Here is a 17,581-nt window from a genome sequence, read left to right as displayed (position 1 = left end):
TTTGGGGGGCATGAAATCCTGGGAAGAAAGAATTTACTCTAAGAGTAATTAAGAGTAATCAGACAATCTAAGACACATTCTATATGATTCCATTTATTAAAGAATAAAACTTTCCTTCCAACTATGAAATTCATTTAAAATCCTTTAGAAAGAGCAAATCCAAATTAAAAAAGACTGCTAGGCACTTAAAATACTCTGGTTCCAAAGTAAAAAAAAAAAACAGACAAAAAATTTTGAGGAAAGATTATATAGCAAAAGTAGAGAAAGCAAGATGTAGTGAAATTGCCCATGACAATCTGTCATATTAGTCATTATGCATTTCAACATCTGCAACTAAAAAGTCACAGAAGTCAAAAAATTAAAACCAAAAGACCCTTAAGGACCACAGATTGCTGGTTAATGTTGCTACAATATTTAGCCCTATGTCCATTCCATGTAAAAAATAAATTAAGTATAAATAAGGAGGTGAGGGAACTAGTGAGCTCTTGTATGTTCAGAGTACATACTCAGAGGAAGCAAGGGGCTAGGACCCAATGCCTTTCCTCCCCCACACTCACTACACAAAACTCTCCTCCATGTTGCTGCATAGTAAAAATGAGTCCACAAGTCGGGGCTGGACCAGCTGCTGGAAGTCAGAGTCCTGGAGACCATCAGGGCAGACTCCAGCCAATCTACGGAGTGCAGCCTGGGAAGAAACAGAGAGATGACACAGGTCACGCTGGGTCCTTCTCAGGGCACTGAGAGATACAGTTCAGAAAGTGGCTTATTTAATAGCCAATTTTAGCTTGGTCACCTGACACCTTAGTTATCGGGTCCTTTTGGTCACCTGATTACCTTGGCAAACTTGTCACTTGGCCACTTGGTTTCATTTGCATATTGGTTACAATAGTGAATTTCTTTCTTTTTTTTTACGATTTATTTATTTATGCATACAAGAACTGGGGTACAGGCCAGAGGGGAGGGGTGAGATGATTCATTAGAGCCAGAGTGGGGAGCAGAACAGGCAGATCCACTGAAATACACCGCTGAGGTTTGCTGCGCCATGTAGGTAGCTCCCTGGCTGGGGATCAAACTCATGCTACAGTAGCTACAGATTGCTCATGGTGCTCATGCTTACCCCTGTACCCAATAGTGAATTTCATTGGAAAGCTTTTCATGATTTTAATAATGGTCTTGCCATCTTTGTTTTTCAATCATAGAAACCTATAAAAGCTGTCATTGAAAGGATCTGGCCAATATAGTGAAACATATAAATGCAAGATTTGCTCATCAAAGCAATTATATTTTTGCTTCTAGATTCCTAAAGTAACCTTAGGACAACAAGGTTATTCATTAATACACACATTCAGCAGAGTTCTGAGCAAAACATATGGGACAGGAAGAGGGAAGACAAAGGAGGTTCTATACCTGAAAGAGACAAGATCATCTCCCCACCAAGACGGGGAGCAACAGGAAAAAGTACAGGAGGAATGAAACCATGACCCAGCTCCCCACACACCAAAATTTTCATTCTTCCTTGAGTGTATGATCCTGTTTTACAAACATGTGCAAGGTGCTTTTCGTATGGCATAAAGTTCCTCTCCACTGTTTGCTAGCAACTCCATTCCTCCTGTAAGGCCTGGCCACTGTCACCTCCTCTGCGAAACCTCCCTTGATTACTTCAAAGCAGACACAGCCCCTCCTTCTCCTGTGGCCCAAAGCCCCTGGGCTGACCTCAGCCTTCTTCCACTTGAGTACAATTGAGTTTTAAGTGTTTCCCACATTAGATTCTGAGCTCCTCAAGGATAGAGACTCTGTTTTGTATTTCTCTGTATTTATGGCAGGCTGAAAAGGAGTTGACACAAGGCTCAACAGATGTTTGCTAAAAACATAATGAACAAATAGTGTTTTAAAATTGAGCTCTGCTGCTAGAGCAACTTGAAACTGCAAATGTGAGCTGTGCACCTCTCTAGACCTCTTTACCAGTTAGCTGAGGCAATGCATACTAAATCCGTGGTTAAGATGAATTCCTTCCCTCTCCCTGAGCATAGACACAGCAGAGAACAAGGTGGGAGCTTAAGGCTGCCTCTCCCCTGGGAAACAAATAGAAAAAGAAAGATCTAGAAGGGCAGAAGAAGCAAAGAACATTGCTTTGTGTATCTGCACATCACGTTCATTTAATCCCTTCTTGATGCAATAAGGAATCGTGATCTCTGTTTTAGACGTAAGGAGACTAAGACTTGGAGAGGAAAAATGCTTGTCCCAAGATGACATAGCAGTTGAACTCCAGGGTTCTCCTCCCAACACAGGCAGATACTGTCAGCCCATGACAGTAGACAGATTGACTGCAAGGCAGGAACAGATCTCATCATCTAGAATGGGAGGTCATCTACTGTTGAGAATTCACACCAAGGTAGTAAAAAGAGAGGATGACCCAAGCTGGGAGCTGGAGTAACAGGTGCTGTCATGTCCAGGCTGGATCAAGGAGAAGGGACATAAGTCTCTGCACATCTGAGCAGAGTCTGATCACTGGTAGCAGGAAGTGCAATCCATGGAACCATGTCCTACTTCTCCAAGGGTATGATTTCCCCAAGAGCTAAAGAGACTGAATTCCTTAGCCTGCCTGGACTACATCTGGGAAAAATAACCCCATTGCCTTGAGTTGGCACAGTGAAAATGGAATCCAGGATCTTCAGCAGATGAGGATCTGAGCTCATTAATGCATTTTCTATCACTGGGATAGAAATAAAGCAAAGGGAGGTAGGGGCAAAGAGACAAAGAAAGATAAAAAGACCTGTGAAGAAAGAAAATTAGATAGAAAGAAATGGAGAGATGGAGAAAATGAGGCAAAAAAGATAAAAGATAGAGAAAAAGAGGTAGAAGGAAATAACTATTAAAACAAAGAGGCAGAGGTGAACTTAGAGAAAGTAAATGAAGGGGCAAGAGGGGCAGATGGAAAAAAAAATAGTGACAAAGAAAAAGAATACCCCAAATGGGAGTGGGAGTGGATAATACGAGAGAGGTAGGGGGAGAAAAGAGGGAAGAGAAAGGGAGGAAGAAGAGAGAAGAGAGCAGGCGAGAGGAGAATATGGGGGTGAAGGGAAGGGGGAACAGAAGATACCCCAAAGAGAAACAAGAGATACAGAACTAGAAAAAGACCTGAAAAAACACAAAGGCAGATAGACATCCTCATTTCCCCAGGACCCCCCAAAGTCTGCAGCACACCTTGTTCAGTGTCCAGGAGCCTCAAAGGACCCTTCTCCCATCCCGAGCCTCTGCTTTCCTCAAAGGGTTAACAGCCAGTCATCCCAGGATCTCATTCCCAGACAGTCTGAAAACACTGAAGTCTTAAACAAGCCCACTGACAGCCGCTTCATTAAGGGAAAATCAATTCTGTTTGCGAGAGGCAATCTGCGCTGCCACTTCCCAGATGTGGGAGATGATAATTGAAATGTCCTCCCTCCACCTGGAGAAACTTTGAAAGTGCAAAGAAGGGAAGGGCAGGAGAGGTAACCTCCATCTCCCTCCTGCAGACGGGGCTCCAAGTGGCCCCATCTCATCTATCAGGGGACAAACTGAAATGGTAGAGCCCCTGCTAGGAGCAAAAACACAATCACCCACCAACACTGGGGTCTGGGGGGAGGGGGACAAGTCTAGCAGTCTCAGAAGTCAGGCAAGAAACAGTCTTCAAACCTAAGAAGATACAAAGAGATGAGAAAGCACCCTAAGGTTCCAGGTCTGAGGGGGAGAAATAAAAATCCCCACAATGAGCAGTAGAAGCAAGACCAGGCATAAGACATGAGGAGAGAGTATGGCTGGAAACAGGATGGTCTGGTAGAAAAGTTAGTGCTGGGCAGGTCTGTTTTGATTCCAAGAACATCTCTTTAGAATACCCAGAACATTGGATAGCACAGCCTGCCTCCCACCAGGGAAAATAAGATGCAGCCAGTAGTGACAGCACATATTGTGAACTTCCCCTCCTAAAGCTCCAGAGAGCCCCTGGGAGGCCTCATGGAGGACAGGGATTCTGAGCGGGGCCCTGAAAGAGAGGCAGGCAGAGGCGCAGTGAAGGCATCTGCTAGGGGCAAAGGCCAAAGCACAGTGTCCAGTCAGTCTGGACAGGGCCTGGACACAGTGGGTGGCCTCCAGTGCTCAGGGCCCAACAGTAGCTGTAGGTCATGGGGAACCATGGATAGATGGACCATAGAGGCTTCATGGTGGTAAGTTGTCCTGAAAAAAACTAGCCCAGCATTCACAGGGAGGGAGGAGCTCTCTCCAGCATGAAATAACTCCTCCATAAGGATAGACTGAATCTACTAGGAAGTCCTCCAGGTGATTGGAGAGAGTACATAACACTCCCTTTGTGAGTTCTTCATCTGACTAGTGAAAATAGAAAAGCAATGGTAACAATCGTCCAGTTGAACATGGTCCCCCAAAGCTTGGACCCATCCCCATAGGCCTCAGGCCCCATTCAGTGTCAGGCAGTGGCTGGTTACCTGAGTTGTGAAGATAATGGTAGTTGGAGCCAATGATAATATGTTTTCCAGGTACGAGCTCTCTCTGTTTTACTCACAAGACCAGACAGGAATAAAAAGGTTTGTGAACTTAGATGAAAAATAATGACATCTTTCTACTCATAAACCTTTAGCTGTAACAAAATTTCCTTCGGTTGTGAATGCAGCAACCAAGAAGGTGTCTCAGCAAACCCTGTAACTGGCTGACCAGTAGAAACCACAGATACTTTCATATCATACCACAGTTGCTGGCGGTGCCCTCAAATATCATTTACACTCTCCACTGGTTGAGACTACAATATTTATTAGACACACTGGTAGGTCTTTATTTAATGCATTAATTTAAAAGTGCATATATTAATGTATCATTAGTCTGAATGTTCTTTTTAGGACATAATTGCTTTCCCTTTTAATTCTATGTCTTTTATTTTATGCATTTAAAACATTAGTCTGAGAAGGAGTCCAAAAGCTTTACCAGGTAGATGGCTAAAAGCCTAAAAAAGGTTAAGGTTATTCTGAAGCTACCAGAAAAAAAGCCCCACGAGAGCAGCCTATACTTTTCCTCTTTTCCCCACAGCTGTGTCCCCAAGGCCTTGAAGAACGCATGCACATAGAATCACTCAGTAAATATTTATTGACTAAAGCTTAGAACACTTAGAGACCCACCCAATGTCACACATCCCATTAACAGCACAACCAAGACAGGTCTGTCTAATGGTAATGCCCTGCTGTTTCTACCCCTGTGCAATTCCCCTTAGGAACTCCCAGAAATGAGAGGAGATCAGATTAAAAATGTAGTAAGGGGCCTCCCTGGTGGCACAGGCAGTTGAGCGCCGCACCGTGAAGCTGTCCGCAGCCTCTGCAGCGAGGGTTTGATCCCCGCTGGCCGGCGAGAATTCCACATGGCGAAGCAGACCTCTCCTGTCTCGCCCGCTGCTCCCCTCAGCAGTGTATTTCAGTCAGTCTGCCTGTTCTATTCCCTGCTCTGTCTCTTGTGAATCCTCTCACCCTCCCATGCATCTGGCCTGTACCCCTGTTCTTGTGTAAAAATAAATAAATCTTAAAAAAAAAAAAAGGTAGTAAGGGGGGGGCACTACTGTGAAATTGCTTAAAGGTCCTCAAGACCTATCTCCCTCTGGTTCTTTGAGGACCCTCCCAGGATCTGGCAAGGCCTTCTGGAAGTTAAATGGCCTGTTTCTACAATTACATTCTGCTCCTTTGCTCTTCCAGCTGGAAGCTGCTCTGCTCTGGGATTCATTAAGCCCCAACAGGGAGAAGCACAGAGACAAAGAGCATTCCCCAGCTGGGTCTGTTGACATCTCATGGTGGACTCAGGCATCAAGGAGAAGTGGGGTGGGGAACTCCCCAGATCCACTGCTTGGAGATCCTGGGGACTGCTGGATAATATTCTGTCTGGTCTTACATTATCTTGTCCAGTCCCTGTTCACAAAGGAAGAGGTAGCTACCCAGTAGGGGGAGTGTTAGGAGAGGGGCTCTGTCCAAGGAGGAAGGGGGGCCTTTTCTCACAATGTCCACTGTGGAACAGGCAGGAGACAGGCCCACCCTAGGGCTATGTGCTGAAAACACCAAAGCATCACCGTCACCCCCTAGCATTCTGCTGGCCGTTGCCTCTAGCCTTGATCTTGATGAACCTTATAGGATAGTGGTTACTAAAAGGAACCACATACATGACCTCATGCAATTGCCACAATTTTGTGAATTAAATGAATCAACTTATTACTCTTATCAACATTCACCATTTTAAAGAGGCAAGTTGGAGCCTACAGAAGTTTCGTGGCTGACATAAGCCCACCGTGGCAGAGCCTGCTCTCCTGGCCACCCCTGGTCTCCCTGCTGAAGCCCAAGAAGGAAGTTGGGGGATGGGGCACTCACCAGACAGGCCACGAGCACAGCATCACTGCTGTTCCTCTCAGCAGGCGATCGGCAGAGCTCAATGAGACGGGACATACCTGCAAGAGAACCAGGGCGAACCTCATGCCAGGAAATGAGATGGGGCCAGTGCCTCTCACGCAGCCCTCTGCTGGGCTCTGTGGAGAGAGGCGCTGCTCAGGGTCCCTGTCATGGAGCCAAAACACCCAAGGAAGGGACTGGGCCCACCTGGAGGCCCTTGTGGTGGAGACCGTGTCAGTTAGTGACATAAGTAGACCCTGGAGAAAGCCAGGATGAACTGGAGCATCAAAAGCAAACCCCCAAAGTACCAGAAGACTGGCCAGGGATGAATTGAGTGGGGACTGAAGCAGGAGGCCTGCCCCCGTCTTTCTATAGGACTTCTATTTAGGAACGTCTGATTTTACCAGAGCTGTGTTCAATGTTTACATCTTTACCAGTGGAACTACCTGGTATCTGTTGTTGTTGTTGTTTAACCAGTTACCTATTTTAGTCAGAAAATACATGGTGGCAAAAATTACAGAAAATTGCCAGTATCTCAGTGTTTCCTAGACCTTTACAGAAGAGTTAAATGTACGTCTTTGCTTTGCAATGCAAATTGACTTTTCAAACTCTAAAAACAAAATGCAAAACCAATGCAACGCACAATGCATTCCCAGATAACGATAGGAGGTAGATAAAATGTGATTATCCTCTATAAAAGCATGGTGGAGCGGGAACCCTCTGCTTCCCCAGGGTCCCTTCTTGCTGTCCATGGGGTACGTGGATGGTGCATGTCACTGCAATCACTCTTCTCATGCTTCCACTTTGCTCAGCCTTCACAGCAGAACAGCCCTGAAACCACACTGAAGACGCACGTCCCTGTGAAAATATTCTTTGACCTATTCAGATATGCATGGGCTTCTCCCACTGTGTGCTGACTGTGCCAGGGTCGTGCGTTGAGCACCCCTCTATACACACAAATACACATTTTGCCCCCTGCTTCAGCCATAAGCCCATGTGGCCAGAGCCACATCAGTGTTCTGTGTCCAGCACTGAGAAGAGAGCCCAGCACAGAGCAGGAGCTCCAACGTATAACTGGATGAATACATGAGTGAATGAACGAGGGCTTTAATGAGTGAGTTAATCAACAAAGGGATGGATTCAGGAGCCAATGAGTGGATCAGTAAACAAATGAGCAAGTGAATAAATGAATGAATGAATGAATAGGAAGTGAATGAGATGTAAGAATGGGGTCCTATAAACAAAATGTCTGCAGGTGAGTCACTGTTCTGGTCAACTTCAACCTGGCCAGGCCCTTCCCCTCTGTCATTTCAGCCCCAGGTGACAGCCATAAAAGGCTTCCAACCTGGCACTTTCCAGCACAGTAGAGTGGGGCTCACCCTAGCCAGTCCTCTGTTGCCACCATGAAATCAGGGCTGATCCTGGCCCCCACCCTGCTCCACTCCAGCCACAGCCCGCACACTTACAGCTCAGCCGCACGGCCTCCCGCGCCACAGCTGGGTCTCGGCAGAGACGCGCCAGGGTTACCGCAGCCTTCTGCTGGACCCTCTCGCAGGCTGCCACTTCAGCAGGGGTCCCAGACCTTGGCTTCTCAGACAGCATGCCCATGATCAGCTGCACCCCTGGGCAGGAAGTGGTAAACAGTTGGCGCCCACCTCCCAGCTGCATGGCTGCCTGAGGACTCAAACAAAGGCTGTCGTGATGACATAGGGGGTGACCCCAGGGAGGACACCAAACAAGGCACTTCCTCTACTCCTTCTACCTGAGGCATGTCCCTGGCTCCCTGTTCCGAGTCACTATGCTTGAAGCTGGAGGGAGGACATACATCCCTTTCAATTATTTTTTAAGGTGATCACTGAGCTTTTACTATATGCCTGGAATTGTGCCAAGTGCATAGTAAATACATGATCCCCAAAACCTGCTCATAGCCTTGTGAGTGAGATATTGTTATAGTTCACTTTGCGGCCCAGAGAGAAGGGAAGTGTCTTGCCCAAGGTCATGCAGTTAGTCGGAGAGCTGGTGTCAGAACTTAGGTAATCTGGTTATTCTCTGCACCTCTTAACCTCTGGGGCAGGCTGCATCTGAGGCAGGTCCAGAGGTCATGGGCACCTGGTGGGAAGAGTCAAACCTAGGGGTGGGTAATCACTAGATGAACTATTCTAGATGATATTCAAGCACGGGAAGGGGGTAAAGTAGTTGCACAGAGAGCTTTAGGCACAAATTCGGTCTTGCGAAACCTCTCCACCTCCCCTAAAGCCAGAACTATCTTCTCATTCTCCTACAAACCCATTCCCACATCCATGCCACCTCATGCCTTTGCTGACCTGTTTCTTTTCCTTTCATGCCCCATCTAAATAGTTCCCCTCCTGCAGGTTGTAGTAAAAGCCCACATTCTGTGGGAGGTATTCCCCAACTTCCCCAGCTTACTCACTCGCATTTTCTGTACCCAGGGGCTCTTACCAGCTCAGAACTTAAACCAAGCATGGCCTGCAGAGCTATTTTGGTTTGTTTGATTGCTCCACACAGTGGCAATACTTTTTTAAAATTTGCTAATAGGAAAACTGGGAGATGTTCATAAAAATCCCAAATTTCATGTTTCTAAAAAATTACCTCCTGATCTAAAAACACTGAGCCCACATTTCTGCATGACAACAGTTTGCTAGAGCTTGTTATAAGCTTATGCTTTCAAATGGGATTGATCTAGTCCTTACTGAATCATGTCACCGGTTTATATTTCCTGTCTGGATCCTATATGTAACCTCTGACTTACCATGAAGCCTAAAGGACCTGTAAAATTCTTCTAGCCTAACCCTTCCCTATCCCCATTTCACAGATGGGCGCTGAGATCTAGAGAGAGGACATGACTTTCCAGATTCACACAGGAGTCAGTGGATTCCAGTGTCTCAGCCACATGCTTCTCTGCATCTAACGTGAACAGGATGCAATTCTAACTCTCCTGGGTCCCAGCTCAGAGGCTCTGAGTCCTGGCGAAGAGCTATTTCTCTTTCTAATGAGCTTCATAAGTGCCCTAATTCTCCCTCCTATAGACTTGAGGGGTTCTTCCTTTCTTAGCTTCTATTAATGCTGCCACCACACACTATGCTCTGGGAAAAGAGCTTCTTCCCAAACCCTCTTCCCAGCCACTGAATGGAACATGGTCTCAGGCTCCCTCTAGGCCACAGTATCCCTGAGTTGAAGTCACGGTGTTAATGTCCTGTGGTATAAATGTTACAGCCTGTGGGGACATGAATAAAGGGCACCCAAATACTGACTTTGGGATGAACTTCAAGCCCAAGAAATTGTACTAACTCCTCCTGACCAAGATCCCCGTGAAGAAGCCAATTTCCAAATCCAAGCTTTGCACCTGGAAACTTACAGTTTGGATTTTTTTTTTGTCCATTTTCTCCATGGATATATGTAAAGTACCCAGGAGAGTGCTTAGCTCAAATATTAGTTGGATAACGAGCAAATGAATGGATATGACTGTGTTCATGTGAAGAACCTTACAAATGTCTACAAACAACATTTCCTGTAAGTAATACTTTATAAGTCTTAACTAGAAAAAGACAGGATGCTCGAAATTGGGGCTGCCCAGTTAAATCCAGAATGTGTTTCCTAAGTTCTGAACAGACTCAAGGCCAGAAGAGCTGCCAGAGTTGTAGGGAGTTAAAGCTGCAGAGATCAGCCTCGACACTGTGTTCCCTCCCCAACATCCCTTCAGCTCAGTCCCAACTGCTGAGGGAAAAGCAGAACTAGCTGAAAGGTGGATGTCAATGGACTGACAAGCAAGAGCAGGGGCCGCCCTGGCCTGCTCCCAATGTAGTCAGAGCCTCTGGTCACCAGAGTGGCTCCTCCATCCAGCCCTCTTCATCTGGCAACACGGGGCAGTACAGAGATGAAGTCACCTGGCTGCCAGGGAGGGCATCTCAGAGTCTCAAACACACTGGTTAGAGGACAGTCCTTCAAACCAGCCTGCACAGCAGGCTTGCTCTGTCTAGACTGAGGGGCTCTACTGCCTTATGATTGCATCCTCAACATTGCTGACCACTGCAGTTCTGCCCCCTTTTGTAAATAGCTCATTCATCAAACCCTCTTCCATTGGGCCTCTTGAAACTACCGCTGATTTCTAAAGAGCTACACTCAACCTGGCATTTATTCTGAGCCAGATCCTCCTTGAACATTCTTTAGAGTAATCCTCATATCATCCCTATGTGGCAAGTACTACTATTGTTCCCATTTTACAGATGGAAAAACAGAGGTTTTGCCCCTAGCAAAACAGTCAGGAGTCAGTCCCCTCTGGTGCCTAGGGGTTAAGGCTCAGTGTTACCACCCCAATGGCCCACTGCAATGGCCTGAGTTTGATTCCCAGACAGGGAACTAACCTACATGGCGCAGCAGACCTCTCCTGTCTCACCTGCTGTTGACCTTAGCAGTGTGTTTCAGTAAAATCCAACAGTTCTGCTCCCCACTCTGTCTCTGGTGAATCCTCTCACCCCCACACCTCCGGCCTACACCCCAGTTCTATGCAAAAATAAAAAAAAAAGTCAGGAGTCAAGCCCAGACATTCTGTTTCCCATTTTCAGGGTCTCAACCACTGAGCCGTCCTCCCTCTGCCACGCTGCTTCATGGGACATGAGATACTTTTGTCATCTATCACTTTTGTCCTGTTGGACTCTCCTTCCAGAGTGGGTGATCATCTAGGACAAAGGCAAGGGTTTCTTCATCTCTGTTCTCACTGTCCTACGCAGTAACTGCTGACTGGATGAGCCTGCCAGTGGCACTTTGTAAACCATAATTACCTGTACAAATGCCAGGTATTCCAAGCCTAAAACCACAGGCCCATGAGACCCTCTCCCGCTGACCACCTGAGCTTAAGCCTCCAAGTGTTGAAGGAAGTCACCACCAAGACACCCCTTGGCCTCTCATCTTCAACTGGCTCCATAAAGCTCTTCTCTGTCAGCTTAGTGACATAAAGTTAACAAAAAACTATATCATTCAACCACTAATAGAGCAATGGGGTGGGTGGGGGGAAGTGCATAGGTTTGTTAAAACAGAGAAACAATCTAGGAGAAAGGAGTTTAACAAGAGCAGAGGCAGCGACCCAGCTCCCGGCTCACTTGTCCTCATTAGCACCTCTGCTCCCTTACTTCCCAGCCTGAAGAAGTCCTCCTCACTGTTCCCAGTTGCCAGGCAGCCAACCTGTGGTGCACTTGCACACATAGCACACAGATCTATGCTTGTGCAAATGTGGAGATCACCTGTCTGTATTTACACACTTACACAGTGGCCTCGCACAGGCACTTGGTCCTGCAAAGCTGCATCACCCACACAACTAGCACCTGCTGGCACATACCATTCTCCTGGATGATGTCAGAGGCGCACTGCTCTAGCACGGACATGTTGGCCAAGATGGTCACGATCTGGAAGAGAGAATTGCGAAGCTAAGAAAATGGTACACCTGAGCCAAAAGGTGCTCTCTACACATAGGTGAGCCAGGAGCTTTCATTTAGCCTGTGCCTCCTTTCCAGCCACCTGGCTCATCCTTCCAGGGGATTTTCTTCCTGCTTCATGGGCCCTGCCACCTAGATGTGTTCCCCCATGACTGACACCCACTCAGCAATATGTAGCCCTGGGATGGCCCCTAAGGCACGCCAAACCTGGGGGAGAGAACAGTGTCAAGTGACACCCTGAGTGAAAACAAGGGCCCCATCATTTTTCTGCAGGGTCCCTCTGGCTCCAGGTCCTGAGATACAAGCAGAACTGGCAGGTTCCTGGCTAGCCCCACCGTGGACTGGGTTTCTTGCCCTGATATTGAGCTCAACCTACTTTCAACCTGAAGCTAGTGGTGACTAAGGTTAAGTTAAAGGACATGAGTGGGATCAAAGGGCAGCATTACACCCTTTGGACTCTAACGAGAAAGCTCACGCTCAGCTCTGCTTTACAGGTCTGTAGCCTGCAAGCCTCCCCTGTCAGTCATCACTGAAGGGCTCTGCCTGGATGACACCCGGTGGCCTTGATTACCACTTCATGGCCTAGGAAAGCAGCAGTGTCCCATGCCCATCTACCCTGGCACGATCAAGTTTGCAGAGAGAACTCACAGCACAAAACTGGACTATAAGGAATGGGTGGGCAAGGGACTCGCAGAAAACACCAAAACATCCCTGAAATATGCTGCATAGGGGGTGCCTGCATGCCCCCCACAGCACTGCTCCTGACACAAACAGCAAAATGAACACTCACCCACTCCCACAGAAGCGGACAGCACTCTCTAGTGGCAAGTAAAATAAAACTGAATGGAAACACTGGCACAGGCCTCTCTTAAAGTCTCTTCAAACTTTATGCCAGGGATATTGGAGGCCAGGCCCCACCTCTGAGACAGTATATGACTCAAAATAATTAATGCATACAGCAAATCTCTTCTTTTAAGCAAAAAGGAAAGAGTTTGCTCTCTTACGAGAATAAGTCCCCCCACTAAACACATGTTGACAGGATGTGCATTCTGAGGCTGCTATGCTGTCAGCCAGCCCAGCTCTGGCCAGGTTGGGGACCCCGTGGGTGAGCCCTGATGAGCTGAGGTGGGTTGCTGGAGAGGGACAGGGGAATGCCCCCAGAAGCCTTACCCAGGAAGAAATTCTGCCTCACCAGATGTTTTATGAGAGGTGTGACAAGCTCCTATTTACACTCAAAAATAACAACAGGATTAAATGAGGTTTAGTCCTTGGACGCTCTCTGCCCCCTTTCAGGATTGGGTTTGTAGGCTAAGTAGAAGGAGTCAGAACAGAAATTATGGGTGAAAATCCAGTTTAAAAAAGAGAAGGTTCTCTGAGAGGCATGAAGTGCATGGTTTATGAGGAAGGTAACAGGAAGCCCAGTTGATGTCGGCTTACAGGTGATTTGGTTTTCTCAAGCTGTTAGCGGCAGCCTTGATTCTCACCACACAGGAGCAGTTGCACCCAACTCCAGCAGCCTCTGGCATCAAGTCACTACTTGACACCAAGATCCAAAGAAGGGAGGGGAGAGGAAGAGAGGAAGGAAGGAAGGAAGAAAGGAAGGGGCAAAATTAGAAAAGAAAAAGGAAACCTTTTTCTGTAGCACCAGCTTCGTTACATGGCAATTATTAACTGTATCACAGGCACAGGTAGGTCTTTGTGTCAGACTAATTTAGATCCTGTTAATGAAAATTACTTCCTCTTTGCAGAGTCTGTACCCCATGTGGTTTTCTGAGGTGCAGATGAAGTATTCAATTAAGCACAATTTGAATAAATGCCAATTAGTCCCCCCTTTTGAAACATCCTTGTATGCACTGTGATATAGAGGGAGGGGTTCAATACTTCTTCTCACAGGCAGAGTTGGGAATCCAGGGACAATTGGGTGACCTAGCTGATGCAAGGGAGTGATGCTATCAGGGGACAGAGTTTAGGAGCCAGGCAGACAGGTTTCCCCAGCCTGTGCTAATTCAATCCTGTCTGATGATTTTAATTAAGTCCTATTCCTCCAGAGAGAATGTAAACCATTCCCTCTGCAGGTATTTGGGGAAAACTGAGGATATCCACCTCGAGAGAGGACCCACATAGGAGATAGTGCAGCATAGTGGTTAAGCACACAGATCAGCCTCATTCCAGATCTTGGCTCTGTCACTTATTTTCCATAAGATCTTGGCCATCTTACGTAACCTTTCTTTGCTGTAGTTTCTGAGTGTATTAGTATTCTATTGCTGCTATAACAAATTACCACAAACTCAGTGGCTTAACACAACACAATTTCACCTTGCAGTTCTGGAGGTCAGAATCAAATGGATGAATGGAACTAAAACCAAGATGCTGACACAGTTGCATTTCTTCCAGGGGTTTTATGGGAGATTCCATTTCCTTGCTTTTTTTAGTTTCTTCCTTAATTGCATTCCTTGACCCTGATCTCTGATTTCTGCTTCTTCAATTGCATTTCATTCAACTTTCTCTGGCTCTGACCCTTCTGTCTCCATCTTTTAAGAGCCCTCCTGGTTACACTGGCTCATATGAATATTTCAGGATAATATTCCTATATCAAGATTCTTAATCACATTGGCAAAATCCTTACGGCCATGTCAGGTAATATATTCATAAATTTTGATGATTAAGATGGGGACATCTTTGGGTCAGCCAAAGATAAAATAATTCATAAGACTGTTATGAGAATTAAATGAATTAATGTTTTGTCAAACACTCAGAATAGTTGTTAAATAATTATCATTTATCTCTGGGGAACAGTCTAAAAATACCCGGGCATCGAAATATTGAGTCAAGGGGTACTAGCCAATGCAACACCCAGTGTTGGCAAACATGCTGCCAGTGTGAGGTCCCACCCACTGGGAGGCAAGATCCCAGAGCTGGAAAAGCCCTTCTCCAGCACAGAAACCAACAAAGTCTGTATCCATTACCTTCTGTGGCCTTGTGAAATCATTTGTCCTTTGACCTTCCAAAGACTGAACACCACAAGAAAATTGTAGCAAATAGTAAATTGAGTCAGAGTAGCAGACAAACTCCCATGTCACTGATTCAAGAGAAAATATCCCTGTGTGGTAAGAAGGAGGTAGGCAAAGCCTTCTCACATCAGCTTACACACTGAGGAGAAGTATACCCTATGCTGCCCAGGGAAGTTTCTTGCCCACAAGACCCTGCTGCTGATGCCACAGCAGGCACAAGCTTCTCTCCACACCTAGCTATGTCTCAGTAGTCAGCCCAGATCACACTCCAACTCCACCTCTGTCCCTTCCATTTGCTATGTTGTAAATAAATGCTGAAGACCAGGCCAGTACCCAATATACCCAAATGAAGATGGGCACATTGATCTCACAGGACTCACACACAGAAAACCTGACATATATTGAATGAGGAGTTAGGATGGATTTTATGTTTTGCAGTAGTAACAACAAAAAGGCCAACAGTTCACATGACTGTAATGGGAACGGCTCTTTAATTGCTGGGTGGACTATTTAGATCTCCATTACTCCTGTGTTAACTCTAGAATGCTATGGTACCAGGTCAACTACAGTGCTGAGACCAAATCCTTTTGGTCTCTAAGGGAAATCTGGTGCCTCCTTCTTCCCTGCCATCTTCTCTCCACGCCACCTTCTCTGCCAATGAGCAGAAAGAATAAAGTCAAGGACAATGATTTGAGAATGAAAATGTTTGAGAGAAGAAGGCTGAGGTATCTGTGAACATGCTTTCTCCCTCCACGCCACTGAAGCCACAAAGGCCAGGGAGAATGTGTAGGCCGCCCCATCTCCTCTTCTCGAGTCTCTCTCCCTCTGACAGGCATAGTCAGAGGTTCCAGGAGCTGAGGAACTGGACAGGTGTGGAGACAGGCACCCTGAGACAAATTCTGCTCCACCTTCTGGCACATGGCTTCATGCCCAAAGGCCCTGCTCCTCCCTCAATGACACAAGACTGGGTTTTAGGCTTAGGAGAGTGAGTAACGAAGGCCCTGAAGTAACCTTGGATGTGGGTCCAGAGCTGTAGGTGAATGAGGGCAAAGGACCCTCTCTGGTAAGGCCAAGCTTCCCCCTAACTGGACATTGCATCCAGGCTGGACTTGGTCTTGCAGCATAAGAGCAAGTAAATGCCAGACCAGGGTCTCTATGCTTAGTTTTCCCTTGGCTTTGTATGGAGGAGTTTCTGGAACAGATCAGAACTGGGTAATATTGTCATTGGTTCTTCCCAGCCTCTTCAGATTGGTGAATATGCATATGTATTAATATATAAATAATCCTATCCACTCCTTTAAGAGGCTTAGAGTCCTCAGCGTCACCCCCCCAAAACACACACACACCTTGCCTACACACACAGAGAGATTAAAAAGACCACCCCTTGACTCACACCACACTACATTTGCCACTATATTTCCTGACCCTACCTTCCTGTCCCAGAGCTGTCATTCTGTCTCATACCTGTTCCAATCCTGGTTCTATCAGAGACTCTACCACATTCATGACTGAGTAGCTACTTTACTAACTTTATACTATCTTAGCATCACAGTGACATGAAGAGGAAGGAAATATTATCATTTCTACCACCACCATCATTATCATCACATCATTATCACACAGACAAGGAAATTATAGCTCAGAGAAGTTAAGCATTTTGCCTAAGATCACACAGATAGGAAATGGCTGAGCCAAGATTACAATCCAACTCTCTCTGAACCTATAGCTTGTGCTGCTTCTACTCTGTCATATATATACATATATGAGTGTGTATATACATATAGAGGTATATGACATATATATATGTATATGGCAGAATTTGACAAACTATAGGACTTTCATGAGGTGACTCAAAACTACAACCTCTAGCAACTGGCAATTCTGATAAATGGTTTTCTGATAACGGAGACCACAATGAGGTTTCAGAAACACCATAAAATCTGGACATTGTCAACTGCCACAGACAGTGTGTTTTCATGAGGAGTGTATACCAGTACCCCCACCCTCTACCTCTGTGAAAGCAATTAATTTCTGAAAGCAGCACAAAGTCAAACTCAGGAGAAGTCTCTGTGTTGGCTAGAAGCTGACCCATCAACTTTCCCCCTGGGTAGTCACAGCTCGGCCAGGGCAGGGAGACAGCATTTTCCCAAGTTGCACCTGTGGCTCGGTTCTCTGGCAGTATGACCTCTAGAAAATTTCCTGAGGATGAGGACACAGGCCACACAGATGACTTGTTCTTCTGGATGGATGGCCGCACCCAGTACCCCTAGATTAGCAGAGGCGATGGAGTTGCTCAGACCCAAGTCTGCCCCCAGCCCAGGTAGGGCACGCAATGGGCAGGGACATCCAGGCCTCTGTCAGACAAATTAAGTGGACTCAGCCTGTCAGGATGACAGAGAGGTTCTCACTGAGATGTTCAAACACAGGTGGACAAAGTGTAGATCCAAGACAAGAGGCTCCACACGGTGCTGACGTCACTAGCAGATGCATTACCGGAAGCCTCACAGGCATTTAATCTCCTAAGTGTTTTGGGGCTGGTGAGCACTTCAGCATCTAATTCATCTTCTTTGTCTTCATTACAGAGAGCCCTCTGGTCACCTTCATCCTCCCTCTGCCATAGGAAAGAGCCATTTGTTTCTCTAATGGGTGCACTATCACTAGCTAAGTGGTTGCTCTGTGTCAGGGCAAGAGGGGAAACCTTCCTGTGGATGGTAGG

The 17,581-nt window shown here is 46.4% G+C and overlaps 1 protein-coding gene across 2 annotated transcripts in view; it reads right to left on the bottom strand.

Annotated features, from left to right (window-relative positions):
* Positions 1-556: 556 nt before the first annotated feature.
* Positions 557-17,581, bottom strand: part of INSC (INSC spindle orientation adaptor protein) — a gene marked incomplete at both ends in the record, with an annotated part of 110,301 nt that continues 93,276 nt past the window's right edge. For both annotated transcript variants that reach the window (XM_084241090.1, XM_084241091.1), the window contains 4 exons: positions 557-685; positions 6,387-6,463; positions 7,871-8,026; positions 11,758-11,824. In XM_084241090.1, coding sequence (XP_084097216.1) covers positions 557-685; positions 6,387-6,463; positions 7,871-8,026; positions 11,758-11,824 — 429 coding nt within the window. The remainder of the gene's footprint in view (positions 686-6,386; positions 6,464-7,870; positions 8,027-11,757; positions 11,825-17,581) is intronic.

The sequence above is a fragment of the Talpa europaea genome (assembly GCF_964194135.1).
Source record: "Talpa europaea genome assembly, chromosome: 1".
In the NCBI taxonomy this organism is placed as follows: domain Eukaryota; kingdom Metazoa; phylum Chordata; class Mammalia; order Eulipotyphla; family Talpidae; genus Talpa; species Talpa europaea.
The sequence above is the reverse complement of the archived record's forward strand: the minus strand, read 5'-3'. Positions and strand labels throughout refer to the sequence as shown.